This window comes from Rhinichthys klamathensis, unplaced genomic scaffold (assembly GCF_029890125.1).
Source record: "Rhinichthys klamathensis goyatoka isolate OS25496 unplaced genomic scaffold, OSU_Roscu_1.1 h1tg000600l_1, whole genome shotgun sequence".
Classification (NCBI taxonomy): Eukaryota; Metazoa; Chordata; class Actinopteri; order Cypriniformes; family Leuciscidae; genus Rhinichthys; species Rhinichthys klamathensis.
The window spans coordinates 696,924-715,884 of NW_026607055.1; the positions used below are offsets into that span (position 1 = coordinate 696,924).

Sequence of the window (18,961 nt, forward strand, 5' to 3'; positions counted from 1 at the left end):
TTACAATAAGGTCTCATATTTGTCAACATTAATAAATGCATTAGTTAACGTAAGCAATCTATATTTTATAGCATTTATTAATACAATGTTCGTTATTCATGCTAGTTCACAGTGCATTAATGTAAACGGATACAACATTTGATTTAAAAAATGTATTAGTAACTGTTGAGATAAACATTAACTGAGATTCATAAATGCTGTAGAAGTATTGTTCATAGTTTGTTCATGTTAACTTATAAAGCAAATATACTTATAGTGTCGTATATCGAGTGAAACGCTTCTGGAACAAGAACACATGTGGGCGGGGCTTGATTGTGTCTGTGTGGAACTGATTGGATGGTTGTGGTTTGCTATTGGCTGATCTCATGTGAGTGACAGGTTATAGCCCCGCCCTCGTCATCAGAGAAGAGAAGAGAAGAGATGCTGCAAGAGGAACTGATTCTCATTCAACATTATTAACACTATAATGATGATGTGCACCGATGAATCATGTAGAATAAACACTCCTAGACTAAACATTAAGGGTTAAAATGGAAATTTAGACTTTATTTGCCTATTTTTATTAATTTACTTTAAATAAAAAAATCTTACCTGGGATTCAAAATAATAAAAACCTCATAAAAGTGTCATACAGTCCACAAAAATCAAGTGTACAATTCTATTTGTGCCCTATTAAGGTCTGTTTACAACAAGGACGATAACTATAACGAAAACAGTAACGATAAAGATGTAGTTCTAAAAATGACTCTAAATATAAAAGAATATCAGAGTCCACATCACAACTGTAGCGATAACAGCACAGAGCAACAATATCGCTCGAGTCACTGAACGATTGTTTTCCAGCTGATAAACGTTAAAATCATGGACAGCCAATCATAATCCATCTTTCTTTAAAGAGCTCCAGCATTTAAAGCGACAGACGACAAAACTGCCGCGCCTATAATAAACAGAACGATACTGTGTGAATGCTAATATAGTTATCGTTATAGTTCTCGTAATTGGTGTGAATGGGCATTTATCCAGTTCTTCTGAAGCCATGCAATAGATTTGACATGTTAAGTTTGCAATGACGAAAAATACTTGGGTCAGCCTTATTCAAATTAATGTGAAATAATATGAAGAAATAGCTTTAAATTCAATTGAGGTTTATTTTTTGGACAGTGTTTGTGCATTAATCAATGCAGGTCAAGCCTGGTCCTGACATGAGCTCTCGGGATTTATATAAGACTACAATTCATTTGCAGCAGGGTCTTCACTTTCATAAAGCAGCTTCTCATTGGATTCCAGATAAGATGGGTAGAATATAAAAACCTTGAGCTCGCTTTATATGGCATCCAAACAAACCACAAATCATGACTCTAAAAAGTTTTTAGAAGAATATGAGGGACATATTGGCTGCTTCCCAAGTCGATATTTCTCCTCTATGTTTTGTATTTGTTTTTGAGGAAAATGAGTAATAAAAAGAAGGCAGTGCTTTAGAGAAATTTAATTTTCATATTTCATGAGCTTGGTGTGGAAATGTCTTAGCGGTTTATGCAGCGGCGTGTCATATCTCTCCTCTCATCCTCAATCAATCATCCGTCGAAATCTGTTCTTCCAACATCAGATCCTTTAAAGCACATCAGCTCCTTGTAAAAGAAAACTGATATGCCACAAAGGGGAAATTATGCTGCACATCTCATTAAAGAAATCCATCTGTAGACAGCCCATGAAGATAGTTTATTAAAATTTGGCTCATTTTGTCTTATATTACAAACTTTAGCTTTTGCTCAGCCATGACAGTAAAATGAAAATCACATCATGTATTTGAAAGAGTCCAGTGAACATTTAATTATGACTGAAACAAGATGGTGATCCATATATACATTGATCCCCTGTGGCGCCATGTGATGAAACATCCGAAGAAGATCTTCTGAAATACAAATCCTGGCTTTTCTCTTGATGGAACGGCTTCTCTCCGAACGAATGGTTCTTCACATGCAGAAATCAACATGTCTAATCATAAGCATATCCAGAGATCCATCTTCAGCTGTTGGTTTGGGAATATCTCCAATATATAGCCAATATCTCCAAAGGTTTGGCCAAAACAACGTCCCAAAGCCTGTATACGGGCGGAAAGTCTTTCCCATAGAAATCTCCAAACAGATTGCAACATAGAAACATTTCTTTCCTTTCAATTCATTGTAATCGTACACATATACAACTTTTTCTTTGGGAGTAAAAAAAAGGAAAACAAGAAATGGAAATAAACCATGCGGCTTGTTTTAGTTTACAGTGACTTTTACACAGGCTGTACATACAAGGCATCAAATATATTCATCTAAAAGTTTTGAATTAAATGATTTGTTTTTGTGATAGCTAACCACAGGTGTCCTGCGTTACTGCGGATGGATTTAGATGAGGTGTTTCGTCTATTTACAGCACACACAAATGTGGATCTTCATCAATGTGTGCCCTATTTAAAGTGCCGCCTTAAAGTAACAAAGTTTTATGTAGATCAACCTACTCAAATCAACAAACCTACGCCGTACATTACCATCGATAGCAGCTGCTCTCAAAGTCACACATGCCCATAAATCTAGAGAATTTAGAGGTTCCAGCTGGTTTTATGATTAGTCTTCCAATTATGAAGAGTACAACTTGGCACGAATCTTGCTGAACAACCTTCTATCGCATGACCCGTCTCATTATTCAAAGACATATCATGGTGTACTTTTTGTCCCGTGACCTCATTTGAGCATCAGGATCATACAGCCACCAAAGTACAGACTAACAGTTTACATTACAGTGTCCCTGTTGGAGCTACACGCCAGAAACGTCCATTAGTAAACGTCAACTGTTTGTGTCCTACACCATCAAAACGTAACCGTTTTAACATATTTCAAACGTTTATGAGGCTTTTAAGAGGGAACTTTTAGGGTTAGATTAAAAAAGTTGACAATTTACTCAACACTTTATTATTTCCTTATTGATTTCTCATTTCCATGGGAGTCAAATCAGCATTATTATAGTGAACTAAAACTAAAACCATGAAAAAACAGTTAACACTTTACAATAAGGTTCCAGTTGTTAACAAATGTTTTTTTCTTTTCTTGTTTCTTCTCTCCAAAAAGGACAAAAGCACCTTCAATGCATCATGAATTAGCCCGTTCTAGCCATGCACTATTATTCGAATCGTATTTTATAACTTTGTGTCATTATTCACTGATAATCCAGCATTAGACTCAATTATCACCCTCTTTTAAACATTCACAAGTTTTTGCCTCAAGAATCATTGCAACCAATCTTTGGCTGTCATGTGTCTTGTGACAAATGCGACATGCCAAGCATTTTTAAACATCTATATAAGATTATAACTATACTGCTATAATCATAATACAAAACATTTGTATCAAATATGTAACCGAGGTTTATTACTGAAGTGAGAAGCGACATTTTTTCTGGTGCAAGATACAAATCGCTATGGGGTCGTTTCCTTAAGTGACTTTCTTGAAGTTAACAGCATTTCAAGTTGCTATTGTGTTTGCTGTTGGGAGATTCTCTTTTGTTATGTTTTAATCCCAGTGTAATCCCTATACAACTGCCCTGAAAGCCAAAACTGAGGAACAAACACTACGCACAACTCCACTATGGGTGAGGAAATGAGTTTTTGAAAACCGAGCATAGATTTGGCATACATGAGGGTCTAATGTATTTTGTAAACAGTCCTGCAATGTGCCCATCTCAGCAGTCTTTGGTTAAATTATATAAAAACACCTCCAGACATCAATACATGAGCAGAATGTCAAACAGAATGAAATCCATCAACCGCAGCTTTAGATTCCTTTCAAAACATTCCTGTAGGGACGTCTTGTTTTTGTTGATAACACAGTGTTGGTTAAATGTCACCATCTTATTTCCAACCAATACTGTCACATTTAAAACAGGGCGATGAGAGCATCAGGTGATGTCATTTTAAAGGGGTCATGACATTAGAAAGAGTGGTGCAACGGACCTCAAAACTCACGGTTCGGATCATTTACGTGTTTTTGAGCCACGAATCGGGTCATTTTACGGATCAGCCAAAAAAAAAAAAAAATATATATATATATATATATATATATATATATGGGGGTAAAATTAACTTTGCTTTTCAATTATTACTTAAAGTACTTCGATACCACAGCAAAAACTGATAAAGTTCAAACATTATTAAAGAATTTATAAAAAGTGAACAGTCAGCAGTAAAATAAGAACAAATACACAAATTACAAGCGGAGATAAATATTAAATAACAAAGTTACAAAGTCTAACAGTAGTATTCATGTACAGAAATGAATCATTTACGCCTCTTCTTCCACGTTTAAAATTGTTATAATGTGTAAATTGGCAAGACAAAACACGTCCAAACGATAAAATCCCACTCAATAATGGGTAAACTTAGCAGTTAATCCGCGAAACACATGCTTGCCGAACCGTGGGGCGTCAACAGCGATCCCCTAATTAGAAGTCAAATTTGCCTCGATCTTTTGACATATAAGAGGTCTCTGAACCATCAAAACAGCAAGTTTAATCGTTTAAAACGTCCTTCCCGTCATAAATGAAGTATTTATTTAGTCAAGCTCCAAAAATGTCTCGTTTTGTCATTACGGGATTTGAGACGTCACACGGGCAAATACATTTGCATATGCCCGCCTCCAGAGCAAGACGTTGACCAATAGTTATACATCATAACATCATAGGCCACGCCCCCTGGTGTTTAGTCGCTTAACGGCTGACATTTGCCGACACTGGATGTGAGCGTCGCGTCAAAAGCAAATTAAACTCATTATAATGACTGACGCTGTCTACACTGACACAGTATACAGATGTGTGTTCAGTTTCTGTCGACAACAGGACAAAAGAAAGAGAGAAAGAACGCTCGCTTTGATCGTCCAGTTTAAACAGCTGGTTTGCATCAGAGTTCAGAAGGATCCGAAACAAGCGGATGGTTTATTTTAATGGCGTCTGAGGATTATATGTTTGTTCGGAGCATTTGACTGAGACACTGAGAAGAGTTCGCAAAGAAACGTTTGTTGACAGATGAAGCAGAGACTGTATTGATCTGACAGCAGAAGCGTACCGTAATAACTTTATTAGCATTGCAAGTGAACCTCAAGGAACAATAAAGTCATTTAAAAAATCCATGTCATGACCCCTTTAATGAAGCTTTCAGCCTATATCATGGATATCAGTCTCAAAACATTCAGTCTGACCCTGATTTAGCAGAACAAGATGTGTCGGTCAGCTTCTTCTGGGAATCAGAGGACGTTTTAGTGACATATTGTGTTCAGTCACTGGATAAACATCTTCTTTGTGATGTTAAATGACTAGAGTTTATGTTTGTTTGGAATAAGTGCCTTTGGCATAAGAACAAGGCTAAAAACACTCATTTCCAAAGTGTCCTGCAAAGCCGACTCTCCCATTGCTTTAGGGAAAATGGTTCCTTCTTTGATAATTCACAGCACTTGCAAAAAATGAAAGGACAAATGCACACACATATGTGTGTGTGTGTGTATATATACCTTTCAATGTTAGCCATAAAGTACTAAGCTATTCCTTTTTTAATTAAAATAAAGAGAGGGGAAGAGAAAACCAATCGTCAACAGCTATTGATTTTGTCCGCTTTAGTGGAAATCCATGATACGTGATTTTGAAGATGGTAAACACACTGCGGAAATGACAGTTGCTTCAAGAGGTGAAAAGCAATCATCTTCAACACTTAAACAGAGGTGAATCATACTTGAGATGTTTAGAGGACACAATCACAACATTCAATAGCACTGAAGGTCATGGACCACCTTTAGTGATCTGAAGGTTGAAAGCTCAGAACATTTATTTCAATCAATTTGTCCGACCCTCAACTCTCCAACAAAAGTAAGAAGAGCCAAACAAACAATAATTCTCAACCCACCTACACTGAAACGATGCTTTTAAATGACAATATTGTGTGTGATTTAGTTTCCAGCCATAGACTACAACGCTCACATGCTACATGCTAACTGAACATGGAAGGGCATGTGAGTTTACAACACTACTAACAGGACGGAGGGGCGAAAGGAATATACTCACATTTATTATGCCAAAAATAAATCAAAAGCACATATTTAAGCAAGAACATCTGCATTAATGAAGCTCAACGCAAGCGTAAACACGGTGATTTACCACATCAACAGCGATCCAGAACACAACATGTACGAAAGCCGTGGAGCCGTTACTTTGTTTTCAAGGCTGTTTTTGCATATGAATGAATGGCAGCTGTACAGAGTCGAGGGAATTTGAAATCAAATACTATATATATATATGCACTGTATATCTGTTCATATATTCATATGTTACACAAATATAGACTCTTCAGAGCAATGTATTAAATTCACAGCTGGAGATAAAAGGTAAACAAAAACCAACCAAAAATATATATGGGGCGCAAGATCCCATAAGAGTCCGTGTCTGTGTGTGTGTGTGTGTGTGTGTGAGTGTGTGTGTGTGTGTGTGTGTCTTCTGTTTGATTTGGAGCGTGAAGCACGTGTCCACTATGGCAGTTTCCTTCTCCTATAGGCTTTTTAAAGAAAAGTGCTTCTGGTGATGATCATTAGACTACATTGGGTGCAGTGGTTTGAAGTAAGGGTCGGGACGCTCCGTCCAAATAGCAGGCAATTTTCTCTTGGCTCTGAAATAAGAGTGATTCTGGGAAAAAGAGTCACTGTCTTGAAACTATAGCCACGCTTCCCTCAGGAGGCCAGACGTGAGGAGAAGAAGAGCAAGTCCATTACTTGTGGCTATCCTCGTACCTGTGGGGGAAACGAAAGGACATTGAACCATTCATTTTTTTTTTTTTACTTGAAATAAGATAAACATTAAAGTGCATACAATTATGCTATTTTAAAAATCTAATTTTTTGGGGGAGTCTCCTACAATAAGTTTACATGCATCCAAGGTCAAAAAGCATTTTAATTTTCTCACAATATCCATTGTAACATCAGCTCTTTTCTCACAGTGTCTGAAACGGTTAGTTTGAAGATTCAGTCTCTCTAAACCCCGCCTCTCTGAGAGCTGCTCTGCTCTGATTGGTCAGACGGCCCAGTCTGTTGTGATTGGTCGATCTTCTCGACATGAACAACACAAACCAAACTCTTCCAGTCTCAGATAAACTACAGTGTTTGAGGGCGGGGCAAAGAGACGCTGCTCAGCCAATCAACACCAGCGGCTGGCATTATGCAAATTGTTACATGGGTATCTAACAGGAAGTAAGACTGTAATTGCTGACGACTCAGTTAAGAATCGCTTCTTTTGTTTAGGAGACAATAACTTATTTGTTGCGCACTTTGACCTTTAAAACTTTGCAATTCACAAACAGTGATATTACACACTACGTGAAAGTTAACATTTGAAAAACTTTCACTGAAATAAAACAAAATATAAGAAACTTAAACTTTTTTTCATCTAGTTGCCTTCTAAAACAACTAAAGCTAAAACTGTAATAAAAAGTATAAAAGCTATTTAGACATATGCTACTAAAAATGGCAAAAAACACACCTAAATCACTACAACTTGAATTTGTATAAAAACTTCTAAATTCAAAATATGAAAAAAAAAAAAACTATAATAGCATCTCAAATAACACTAGCACAGAGCAACAAGGAGTTTTATACGGCGCCATCTATGAAAGACACGACTTTGAGCGTTTTGAGCATGGGTGTTTTTAGCCATAATACTTTCTGTATGAATATAATGTGCATTAGCAGAGGAGTGCACATTCATCTGTGTTACATAAACGCTGATGTGTTTGGACTATTTTGGAGTTTTTGACAAGGTGTTTCATTAGAGTACCTGCACTTTTCCAGGTTCATGGGTTATTTTGGCCCTCATTATGTGAGCTATTGCATTCATTCTGCACGTCTGACAGCATTTATTAACAGTATGTAAATGTGATACAGCTCTCCCCCCAAAGCAAGGAGTTCACCCAGCCCTATGACAAACCGCAAAGATGGGCTCCTCGTCCTCCGTATAATGTGCACCTCTTTTTAATATTAACATTTTTTTGACAAAGTGCAATCAAAACAACTCTAAGCCACTCTGTGCCGTGGAGAAAATGCTCTGGTTTTATAGGTCTGCATCTACCTATTCACAGAAGCCTTGTGCTGAAAGCTCCCCACATAAATCAAGCTGAAACTGCCATTACACCATGAAAAGGGATTAATGCGCACAGCCTTCCTGCACTTTTCTAAAGGCTTTTCAGAGTATTTTTAAAACACCTATGTGCTGACAGATGCGCTACGGAGAAAGAATGACTACAGGTATGTGTCGGAGGCAAGTCTAGAAATGAACAAAGGTTTAATTTTATAAAATGTTGTTTTTTAGTGGTGCAAGGATGTGTAAAAAAGTGCGACCTGCAACCTATCTTTATTTTTTGGGTTTAACCCATTCAAATGAATTTTGTTGGTATAAGATTTGGTAATTGATTCACCAATATGAAATAAAGTTAAATTTTTGATATGAATAAAACCACATTTGTAAATGATGTAAAAAATCCAGCCTATTATTAGCAGGTTTGATCATCTTCCATTTCTCGCACTGAACTATAAATAAGCCTGAATTTTTGAACTGCATTTCTCCTTGTTTTTCTCCTATTTTTCTCTAGACCTCCTTTGAACAGTGAAATGAGGTGGGATGAAGGCCTGAAGACTTCAAAGCAAATGTGATCTGATTCCACTCTCAACGTATTGCATTCCAGCCTCGACTACAGAGAAGAACAAGGGAAGCTCAAGGATGCATGCTGGCCGTAAAACCCCCGAAAACAAGGCAACAAAAAGGAAATGGAAAATGAAATATTCACTAAATCACGGTGACATTTAAGGGATTTTTCCGTCAGAACAAGCAGGGCAATGTTCCTCAGGGATCTCATTCCCTGAAATAGAGGAGGAACCCCCCGTGACCCGCTACTCTTCTCTGCCAGATCTCATTTGCCCCGGGGTGATCAAGCCGAACGGGAACGATCCTGAAACAAGCAATCGCATCGGACCGAAGCTTCCTTCCTTCTTCCGCTCGCGGGGAATAATTAATCCCTCCTGCCGGGCTGCTTTACCCTGGGCTGCAACGCACCGTCGATTATGCACGGCATCTATACGTTCATTACCAGTCGAGTCTGATTAGCTGTAAGGAAGAGTGTGTTCTCGCCAGAATGTCATCATCTATAATTACAGCGCGCTGATGCTGTGGTAGTGAAGGTCCTCGAAGGTTAACAGAGTTCAAAGTACTTGTGTTAGACGTGTAAAGGTACAATATGTAGCCGTTAATATATAATCTAACCTTGATTCTACACGCTGTACAAATGACGTGATCGAAGAACCTTCGTGTAATGGATTTGAGATCATCTTGATGGTGGAGAGTTGCCTGATGAGAGATCAGAGCTGGCTTCGTTCTTGTTCTCCATCTTTCTCTCTCTTCGGCTCAAACGCTCAGAGATATTCTCTCATATTTCTGATGGTTCAGGAGGTTTGGCTGTAATTCAGAATTTGGTCCTATTCAAATAATGAGCTGAACATTGAATTGAATCGGCCACACACGGTGTTGAATTAGTGTGAGGAATTTATTGAATAGCATATTAAAGAAATACACCAAGGTTACTCAATTGCATTAGTCTAACATGATGTAAGAGAAAACTTGGATAATTACATGAGGTAACTTTTTATTTTACAGTGTCCTTGTTCCATATGCTACTAGTAATAACAGTAAATTATGCATAATTACATGCAAATAACCCTCAACCAAACCCTAACCTCATAGTAGTACATGTAGTTGCCTAATATTACTCAGTACTTAAATATTAATTACACTGTAACAATGGCACCTTAAAATAAAGTGTAACCTAACATGATTAGTTTATAGTTTACAGTACAGTATATATACTTACTTTATGCTTATGCATGTATTTCATAATTTTATTATTATCATTATTATTTCAGTTTTTGTTCATTTTTCCACTCTACTCCATTAGGCCATGAGACGGGACCCCAAATTTGGGCTACCGGTACCATTTTGAGGGATTAAATGTCTTTTTGATTTTCATGAAGGTACACATCTCTAGTGTTGGAAAATGTGTGATAGCATCCGATCCATGGTAGCTTTCATTAGAAATCAACACTTATATCATCCTACCTCAAGGTAAGGTAAGGTGTTCAGTGACTACAAGAGAGAAAAGTTTATCCTTTTATAATTTAAAAAATGTATTAAAAAAATTATAATTTTTTTTAAATATAAATTTATACAAATTTATAAAAAAACGGCGACGTTTCAACGTCAAAATTACGTCGACATCATATTTTTGCGTTGATGCAAATTTTGTTTTGTTTTGCACCGTTCCCGGAGGTACAGCTCGCCACACACACGTCGTGTCACTTGGTGTCGTCCGGCGGTCTCCCTCGGGGGGCCGGGTCCCCGGTTGCGCCGGCGCCGAGGCGGGCTCTTCGGGGGGGAGGCGCTGCGGTGCGCGACGGCGACTCTGGACGAGCGCCGGGCCCTTCTCGCGGACCTCACAGCTATGGCAGCTACCTCCATCTGGGCGTCTCCCTTCGCAGACTGGTGCGGATTGATTTAATTTAAATGCCATCGTGGACTGTTTAATTAAAACAAAGCATCGTGAAGGCCCGCGGCGGGTGTTGACGCGATGTGATTTCTGCCCAGTGCTCTGAATGTCAAAGTGAAGAAATTCAATGAAGTGCGGGTAAACTCTCTTAAGGGCCTTTCATTTTGTATAACAGTAAAATTATTTTATTTTATTTTGTGTAAAGCAGAAGATTTTTTTGCTGTGCAAAACTGTTGTTTAATGAAATATTACTGTTGTTATATGAAGTGTTTATTAAATAGGTATTTAATTGAGATACATTATGGTTTTTATTAATCGAGCAACAGAAAAATAATCGTCCAATTAGTCGTTAGATTAGTCGACCAATCGCCCGACTAATCGTTTAATTAATAATCGTTTACCCCAGCCCTAGTGGATGAGCATCTGTGAATAATGTGTCACAGTTCTGTCACCCTTGTCTGGGTTTTCTCTGGGGTCAGTGACAGAGCTGTGACACTCCCGGTTTGTCATGTGATTGTGTTTGTCTGGTCTATTGTGAGCACATGGCTTCTTGTATTCTTGGTGCCATGTGCCTGTCAATTGTCAGCCCCTCCATCTCGTTACCTGATAATTGTTAATCTTGCCCTCCTGCCCTGTTCGTTACCCTCCTTGTTTGTGTCCCTATTTAGGCTATGTTTACACGGAAACGATCTGAAGAGAAAACGCAAAAGTGGCGTTGCGTTATCACTTTTTATTCTGCGTTTAGACGAGCGTTATGGTTGGGAAATCCGCGTGCATATGGTGACGAAAAAGTGTGTGAAATTCGATGTAGTGTGCACTCCAGGCGGCTAGGTGGCAATGTGGAGCACTGCCACACAACAACACCAATATCTTAGAATATTTTGTACAACTGCTGAAAAGACTCTTGTATGTTTTTCAGAGCTGCTAGGGCAACTTGAAGGTCCGACGTATGGAAATAATCCGACATGTTGGTTGTTATTTTCCTGTACTAGCGCATGCCTGTGACGTAAACGCGTACGCGACGAGAGCCACCGTGAGCAGATTTGCGTTTTTACCGTTTAGACGGGAACGCAACGGTGGAGCCTTTTTAAGATTTCCACTCTGGAGGGTGGTTTCACTTTTTTTGCATTTTTAAGCCCCCAAAACGCCGTTGCCGTGTAAACGAAAGGCACATCCGATAAAATATTATTACGTTTTCACCCGGAATCGTTCTCGTGTAAACGGGGCCTCAGTCTCCCTGTGTTTGCAGTCCTGTGCTGATTCGTTATGTTTCCTAGTGTTCCTGCCTTTAGACCTGATCATCTGTTTGCCTGCTTTTGTTTTCAGTTTGTACCTGGATTTATTTTCTATTTCTATTAAACCTTCATTCTCTGCTATTGAGTTCTCACTTTCCTTTTCTACACCAATCCGTGACATAATGTGTGTAATAACACGTCAGTGAACTCGACCGCCTCAGACAGTGATGTCATCGTCACGCGTGCTCGTAACAGGTTATAATTAGATGTGTCACATGTGCATCCTCAGGTTTCCTGAGAAATCAGCATCTCCTTCACAGTGACCCGGTCTTTAATAGCGCTCTCGAAACGTTAGCACAAACATCATTTATACATCGTTCATGGAGCGTTTTTTCATCTAACATGTTTTCTACTTGTTTCAGGACGTTCAGAGAACATTCAAAAGCATACATGTTTGAAGAATTATAAAATGCAATGTTCCTTTAACTTTTGTTTAACCAAGAAAAAAAGAAAAAAAAACTTTTTAAACATTCAGAAACAACATTTTCATAACTTAAAGGTGCTCTATGTACTTTTTAGCGGCCTCTAGCGGTGATGTTTCAGATTGCAACAAGAGGGCTCGTGCGCGTGCTCGATCTCAAGAGCGAGCATTCACTACCGGCCACACGGAGACTTTCAACGCAACGGCGAAAGCATCACACAACATGCTGGAAACTCATGTAACGTTACAATAATAGGCTACTTTTATCAGCTTAACGTTGAACTAATGCTCCATGCTCGTACCATGATAACGTTACATTGACAGCATTTAGTCGACATGTGGTGTTATCTAGCATAAGGCATTTCACTAACTATTCGTCTATCTTTCACAATCAGCAGTGTCAACATAGGTGAATGTATAATATGATAACGAAAACGGTTAGTTAACTAGACTGAACAATTTCAGTGTAACAGTAAGATCGTAGGAAGTAACATTACTGTGCTGAACATGTCTGGAAATGTGTATTATAAACAATATTATAGTAATGGGGTGAGTGACGTTAGACAGTAGATCTAGTACATACAATACGTTACATCCTAAAGCACCTACTTTTTGTTATCCTGGAACAGTCTTTTGTATTCATTTCATGTCTCATGTATTTACCTTGCTATTTCATTAGAGTTTACTAATTCAAAAGCTCTGCCGATGTTGATCCGTGCTTTCGTCCTGAGTCGATCAGAATCACGTTTGGCCTGACGAGCTTCAGCAGATAAAACTTTTTTTTGTTTTTATATTTATGTGGAGTTAGTGTTGGAGTGTGTGTTGTGCTGGAGTGTGTGTTGTGTTGGAGTGTGTGTTGTGCTGGAGGCAGGTCGTGTTTGGGTGTTATCAGACTCCATGTCGTCAGCTGCAGTGCCGTCGCATAGACTGTATATAAGGAGAGAGGCTCGGGAGCGCATGCACGTCACATCCGATGGATTTCGCGGTAAATCCGACCCGGAGACTTCACATAGAAATATGAATATTGGCCTTCAGAGGTAATAGCAGAACCCGACAAGTGGATCATTGTAATGTGTGATTACAACCCCTTCACACACAGGCAATAAAAAAAAGATTCATTTTAGAAGAAAAGCTACATAGAGCACCTTTAATGGAAACATTGGCTAAACATTCTCAGAACATATGTTTGTTAGCTGGTCTCCATCTTATCGTGATATAAAGGCATTCTCGGTGTAATTCTGAATGATCTGGGTCTGATATTTGATCATGTGTTGATCTTGTAAGCTTCTGTTATCATCAGTGTTGTTGGCAGAGTTATTTTTACGCCACCACGAACCTGATCTGACTGTAGACTATATTAATGTTTGATATCCAGACAGATCTGGTCCAAAAATCTGCCAGTGTTTTACAAGATTCATCTTTTCATGCCACAGACAATTTGCCTGTGATTTTAATATTATCCCAAGCTCTGTGTGGAATTAATATAATGCCTGTTAATCTCTCGGTGGTAACATGATCTCGTATTAAAACACAGAGTTCACTCTCAAAGAGGAATACAAGTGTTATTTTGAGGTCAATATGATCTGTCAATGAAATTATATGTATTGTATGGTACGGGTTTATCCTCCAGTACTAGTTCTGCTACTTCTTTAAATAAAACCAATTACCAACTCTATTACATATTAAATTAGTTATGCCATAATATTGCAATTTTTGAAAAGCGTATTTGAATGATTTTTAGCTCAAACAGTAGATCATAGCAAAAGCAACGGCAAGGTCGTGGTTTCTGATAAAACTGATAAAATGCAAGTCGCTTTGGACAACAAGCATGTGATGTATCTGTCAACTCCAGGTGTTTTGGTTGCATTATTTCCCTACACAGTGAAATTAAAATGCACACGTATTATAACTGCACTGTAAAAAAAAATATGCCTCTCCAACATAAACATTTCTAGTGACCCGTTGCACCTAAAATTTTTAGTTGGCCCAATTTAAGTTGCGGAAACCAACTTTTTGTGTTGTGCTGATTACCCCTGCATGTAGACTGAACTTGAAATAGAATGTTGTGTCAATTAAATATTTTCTGTTGACTAAAAATATCTTGTTGGGTTCGGCCATCTAAAGTTAAGTTTTCTAAACTACATCCAATATGTTCAGCCAACTAAAGTGGTGTTTTGAAAATCAAATTTTTAAGCCACCATTATGGTGATCAGTGTTTGCTTTAGTTGGGCTCTTGACCCTTATATTATTAACTTTAGATTTTGTGTGGCTGATGTATCTGAGTTATAACTGCCAGATGAACAAAGAAAAAAGTGATCTGATGGTGTTGGTTATATTATGACAGTCATCATTTGAACTTTATGATTTTGATTTATGTTTTTGGTTACAGCATAACTGTGATTCTGAATAAATATCCAGAATTTTAGCTATAATAAAAAGGATTTCTTAAAAGTTGTTCCTAAAAAAAATCTTTCTTATAGGCACTCACAGACTTCAAGATTCAATCTTTGCATCTCAACAATGGTGACAAGCAGAATATTCAATTAGGAAAAGTAAATTACATAGAAAATTCACATCATAATTTATTCATATCGCAATGCATGATGGGAGCCTTTAATGAGTTGTGATTGGAGGCAGCCACTGCAACATGCTTTATTATTGTCACCATTGTTGAGATTCACAGGCTGATTGTGGATGTCAGTGTGTCAAATAAATAAATAAAAAATAAATAATTTTTCAGTGTTTTGATCAGAAAAACTTTTAAGAAATATTTTGGACTATACTGAAAATGCTGAAAATCATTTGCTATAGAATCACTAAAAAACTCTCAAGTGATGATTATGTCACCATCAGAATAATCTTTTTTCTTTGATCATCTGGCAGTTATAAGTCAGATACAACTGCCAAACAAAATCTAATGTTAACAGTTTAAGGGTCACAGGCCCAACTAAAGCAAACACTGATCACCATAATGGTGGCTTAAAAATTTGATTTTCAAAACACCACTTTAGTTGGCTGAACTTATTGGATGTAGTTTAGAAAACTTAACTTTAGTTGGCCGAACCCAACAAGCTATGTTTAGTCAACAGAAAATATTTAATTGACACAACATTCTATTTCAAGTTCAGTCTACATGCAGGGGTAGTCAGCACAACACAAAAAGTTGGTTTCCGCAACTTAAATTGGGCCAACTAAAAATTTTAGGTGCAACGGGTCACTACAAATATTTATGTTGGAGAGGCATTTTTTTTTTTACAGTGTGCAATCCCATTATGTAATGTAAAGCTTTTCAAACTGGCTGCCAATTGAGTATGAATTCAAATTACATAAATGTGGAAGTAATTAAAAGTACCTCACGATTGCCAAAAAACAACTTGCTCCAATATTCATTATTATGTACATATTTTAAATGCTAATTTAAATGTCATTTGCTACATCAGCCACTCAAAAGGATAATCACACACACACACACACACACACACACACAAACATGTTTTGAGCTCATTCGTTTTTTTACTATTATTTACTAAACAGCAATATCTTTGCTTTCATTCTATTGCATCAGGATCAGTGTTGGGTAACCCATTACAAGTAACTTGAGTTATGTAATCAGATTACCTTTTAAAGTAACTAGTAAAGTAACGCATTACTTTTAAAATTTACAACACAATATCTGAGTTACTTTTTCAAAATAATGTTGAGACAAAATGAAGTACAGAGGTGTGTGTGTGTGTGTGTGTGTATGATGGTTATTGTAGTTCTAGACTAAATGTGAGCATGCATTTATTCATCTCACCTGCACACAAAAAAAGATTTAATATTTCTCAAAGTAAAATCAGTGAAATGCAGAATCCGAATACTAACATGCAATAACTAAATATGTTAAATAAAACATACATTTTTATGCATTTAATCTCACTTTATTGACCGATGTATTTGCTTGACCTTCGATGATTCAGTTAAACCATAAGGAAAAATTACTTTAGATTTTATTTATTTTTTATTGGTAAAATAAGTGTTAAACTTTCTTGTGTTTGAGCCTCTACAGGACATCTGCATCTCCTTCAGTCTGAGGCTTATTCATTTCACTTTTGGTGTGAAAACATTTGCCCAAAAATATAACTTTTTTGTTATAAAAAAACAAGCCCAGCCTAGGTGAAAAACAGTAACGCAATAGTAACGTAGCGCATTACTTTTCTAAAAAAAGTAACTAAGTAACGCATTTAGTTACTTTTTAAGGGAGTAACACGATATTGTAATGCATTACTTTTTAAAGTAACTTTTCCAAACACTGATCATGATTGACAATTAATAATGAAATCACGCAAATGCATATAATCTGTTTTTATGGAAAACAGCAAACATTTTAAACACAAGAGTGCACTTTTATTCGATTTCACGCTCAATTATGATTACAGGGGCAGATTATGGATTAATAAAGACTTGTTTTCACCCGGCTCCTTGCACAATTATGTTATGACCTCACAACACTTTTTATCATAGTGCATGATTTGTAAACGAATATATATGTCTGAGTTTTCATCAGTTAGCCAGCTCCACGTGTTCAGTTTTACTGATGTACTAAGCTAGCTCGATAGCTCACTGGTACAGCATTATACTTGTGACGCGGAGAGATCGGGAACGAATCCTGTGAAGGACGAGTCACGATACAAGAGCTCAAAGACAAGAGTTCAAAAACAAGCTAAAATTTGTGTTTTTATGTCACATTTGCATTTGTTAACTCTATCGGTGAGGTTTTGGCTTTAGTGAAGGTACTTTAAAATGGAGTATTAATCTTTTAGCGCCACTCACTGGACATTTCAACTCAGAACTGCAGTCATGCGTACAAACTCCAACGTGATAAAACGTTGCCATATTCACGTTTATCTGTTCCGGAATAAACTAAACACGCTTTTAGAAACACAGTCTCATCCCAAGACGTCATATGACTGACGCTTTTGACCATACGTCAACATCCGACATTTTAGGGTACCCTTTAGCGTCAGTTAGATGACGCGGGTAGGTTTAGGTCTGGGGTAGGGTTAGGATTAGATAGCGTCATCTAACTGCCGTTAAAGGGTACCCTAAAACGTCGGATGTTAACGTATGGTCAAAAGCGTCAGTCATATGACGTCTTGGGATGAGACTGGGCTGCTTTTAGCGCCACTGTTACGGCTGTGCTTTGTGCTTTTCCTGTGTGTGTGTGTGTTGTGTGTATGCTCCCTCTGCAGGTGTGCTGCGGAGTTGGGAGGAGTAACTAATCAGGCGGATTGGTTACCGTCTAAACGCCTTAATTCCTCCTTTATTTTTCCTCCTTACTTAGGAGTGTAACAGCCACTCACTGGACATTTCACTTTAAAACTGTATTTAGCGTTTTGCAGAAATGCAGCCGCAGGAACGTTCCTCGAATGAGGCTGAGCTGGAGGAGTCTAACCCTAACCCTAACCCGAGAGTGCGCTGGTGTGTTTTAAAGCTAATCTAAATGTAATTTGCTTCATCAGCCACTCAGAATATTTTTTGGGGAAGTGCATAATATTAAACGCAGTGGTCAACACACACACACAATTTTTTTTTTTTACCTCAAGCTTTTACATTATTTACTAAACACTGCAATATATTTGCCTTCATTCTATTGCATCACAATTATTACCCTGGACCACAAAAACAGTCACATGGATACATCATCCGGAAGCTGAATAAATAAGCTTTCCATTGATGTTTGGTTTGTTTGGATAAGACAATATTTGGAGATACAACTATTTGAAAATCTGACTACAAAAAAATTTAAACAATGTGAAAATCGCCTTTAAAATTGTCCATTTATGTTGCGATTTTGCTGCGTCCACTCACAAAAATAAATGTTTTATATATTTACGGTAGGAGATTTACAAAATATCTTCATGGAACATGATCTTTACTTAATATTCTAATGATTTTTGGCATAAAAGACAAATCTACAATTTTGACTCATACAGTGTTGGCTATCGCCACTAATATACCGTGCGACTCGAGACTGGTTTTGTGGTCCAGGGTCACAGCTAATTATGAAATCATGCAAATGCATATGAATGGATTTTTATGTAAAACTGCAAGTATTTTGAGCAGAAGCGTGCCAGACGCGCCGACTCCCTCACCTGAGCTGTGCTGGTGTGTCTGGGAGTGAGCCGTCTGAGAGGTAGAAGTGGACTGGGATCTCTGGTCTGAGCTCATGTTGCCGCTGTCCTGGCCCAGACCCGAGCTGTTCTTACGGGGTTTCTTATCGGTCAGGTGCAGCGGCGAGCTCTTCTTCACGGCCCGGTTCCGCGGGCGCGCGGTGGCGTTCACTTTCAGGAACGCTTGAGCCTTGTACTCTTTGAGCTCTCCGTAGTTTGCGTCCGTGACTCGGCATTCGTACAAACCCTCGTCGTTCTTGCTCACCCAAGAGATCTGCAGCTTGTGGGAGATGTCGTTGCCTTGGACCTTGACTGTCTGTGAAGAGAACGCAGGACATAGATGTGCTGCTCCAGACACACTTCATCAATGCTAGTGTCCTGGGTTTAGATGCCTTTCAGAAAGATTTTCTCAGAAAATGCCAAGATCAAGTTATTTAAGCCTATAAAGCCTGATCTGAGGAACCTCCAGTCCTTCTGTCGTCTCATTGAT

General features: G+C 38.0%; 1 protein-coding gene across 1 annotated transcript in view; it reads right to left on the minus strand.

Moving 5' to 3' along the window:
• Positions 1 to 5,830: 5,830 nt before the first annotated feature.
• Positions 5,831 to 18,961, minus strand: part of vstm2a (V-set and transmembrane domain containing 2A) — an 86,662-nt gene continuing 73,531 nt past the window's right edge. The window contains exons 4-5 of the mRNA XM_056240478.1: positions 18,454 to 18,787; positions 5,831 to 6,809 (exon numbers count right to left, since the gene is read on the minus strand). Of these exons, the coding sequence (XP_056096453.1) occupies positions 6,733 to 6,809; positions 18,454 to 18,787 (411 nt within the window). The 3' untranslated portion in view covers positions 5,831 to 6,732. The remainder of the gene's footprint in view (positions 6,810 to 18,453; positions 18,788 to 18,961) is intronic.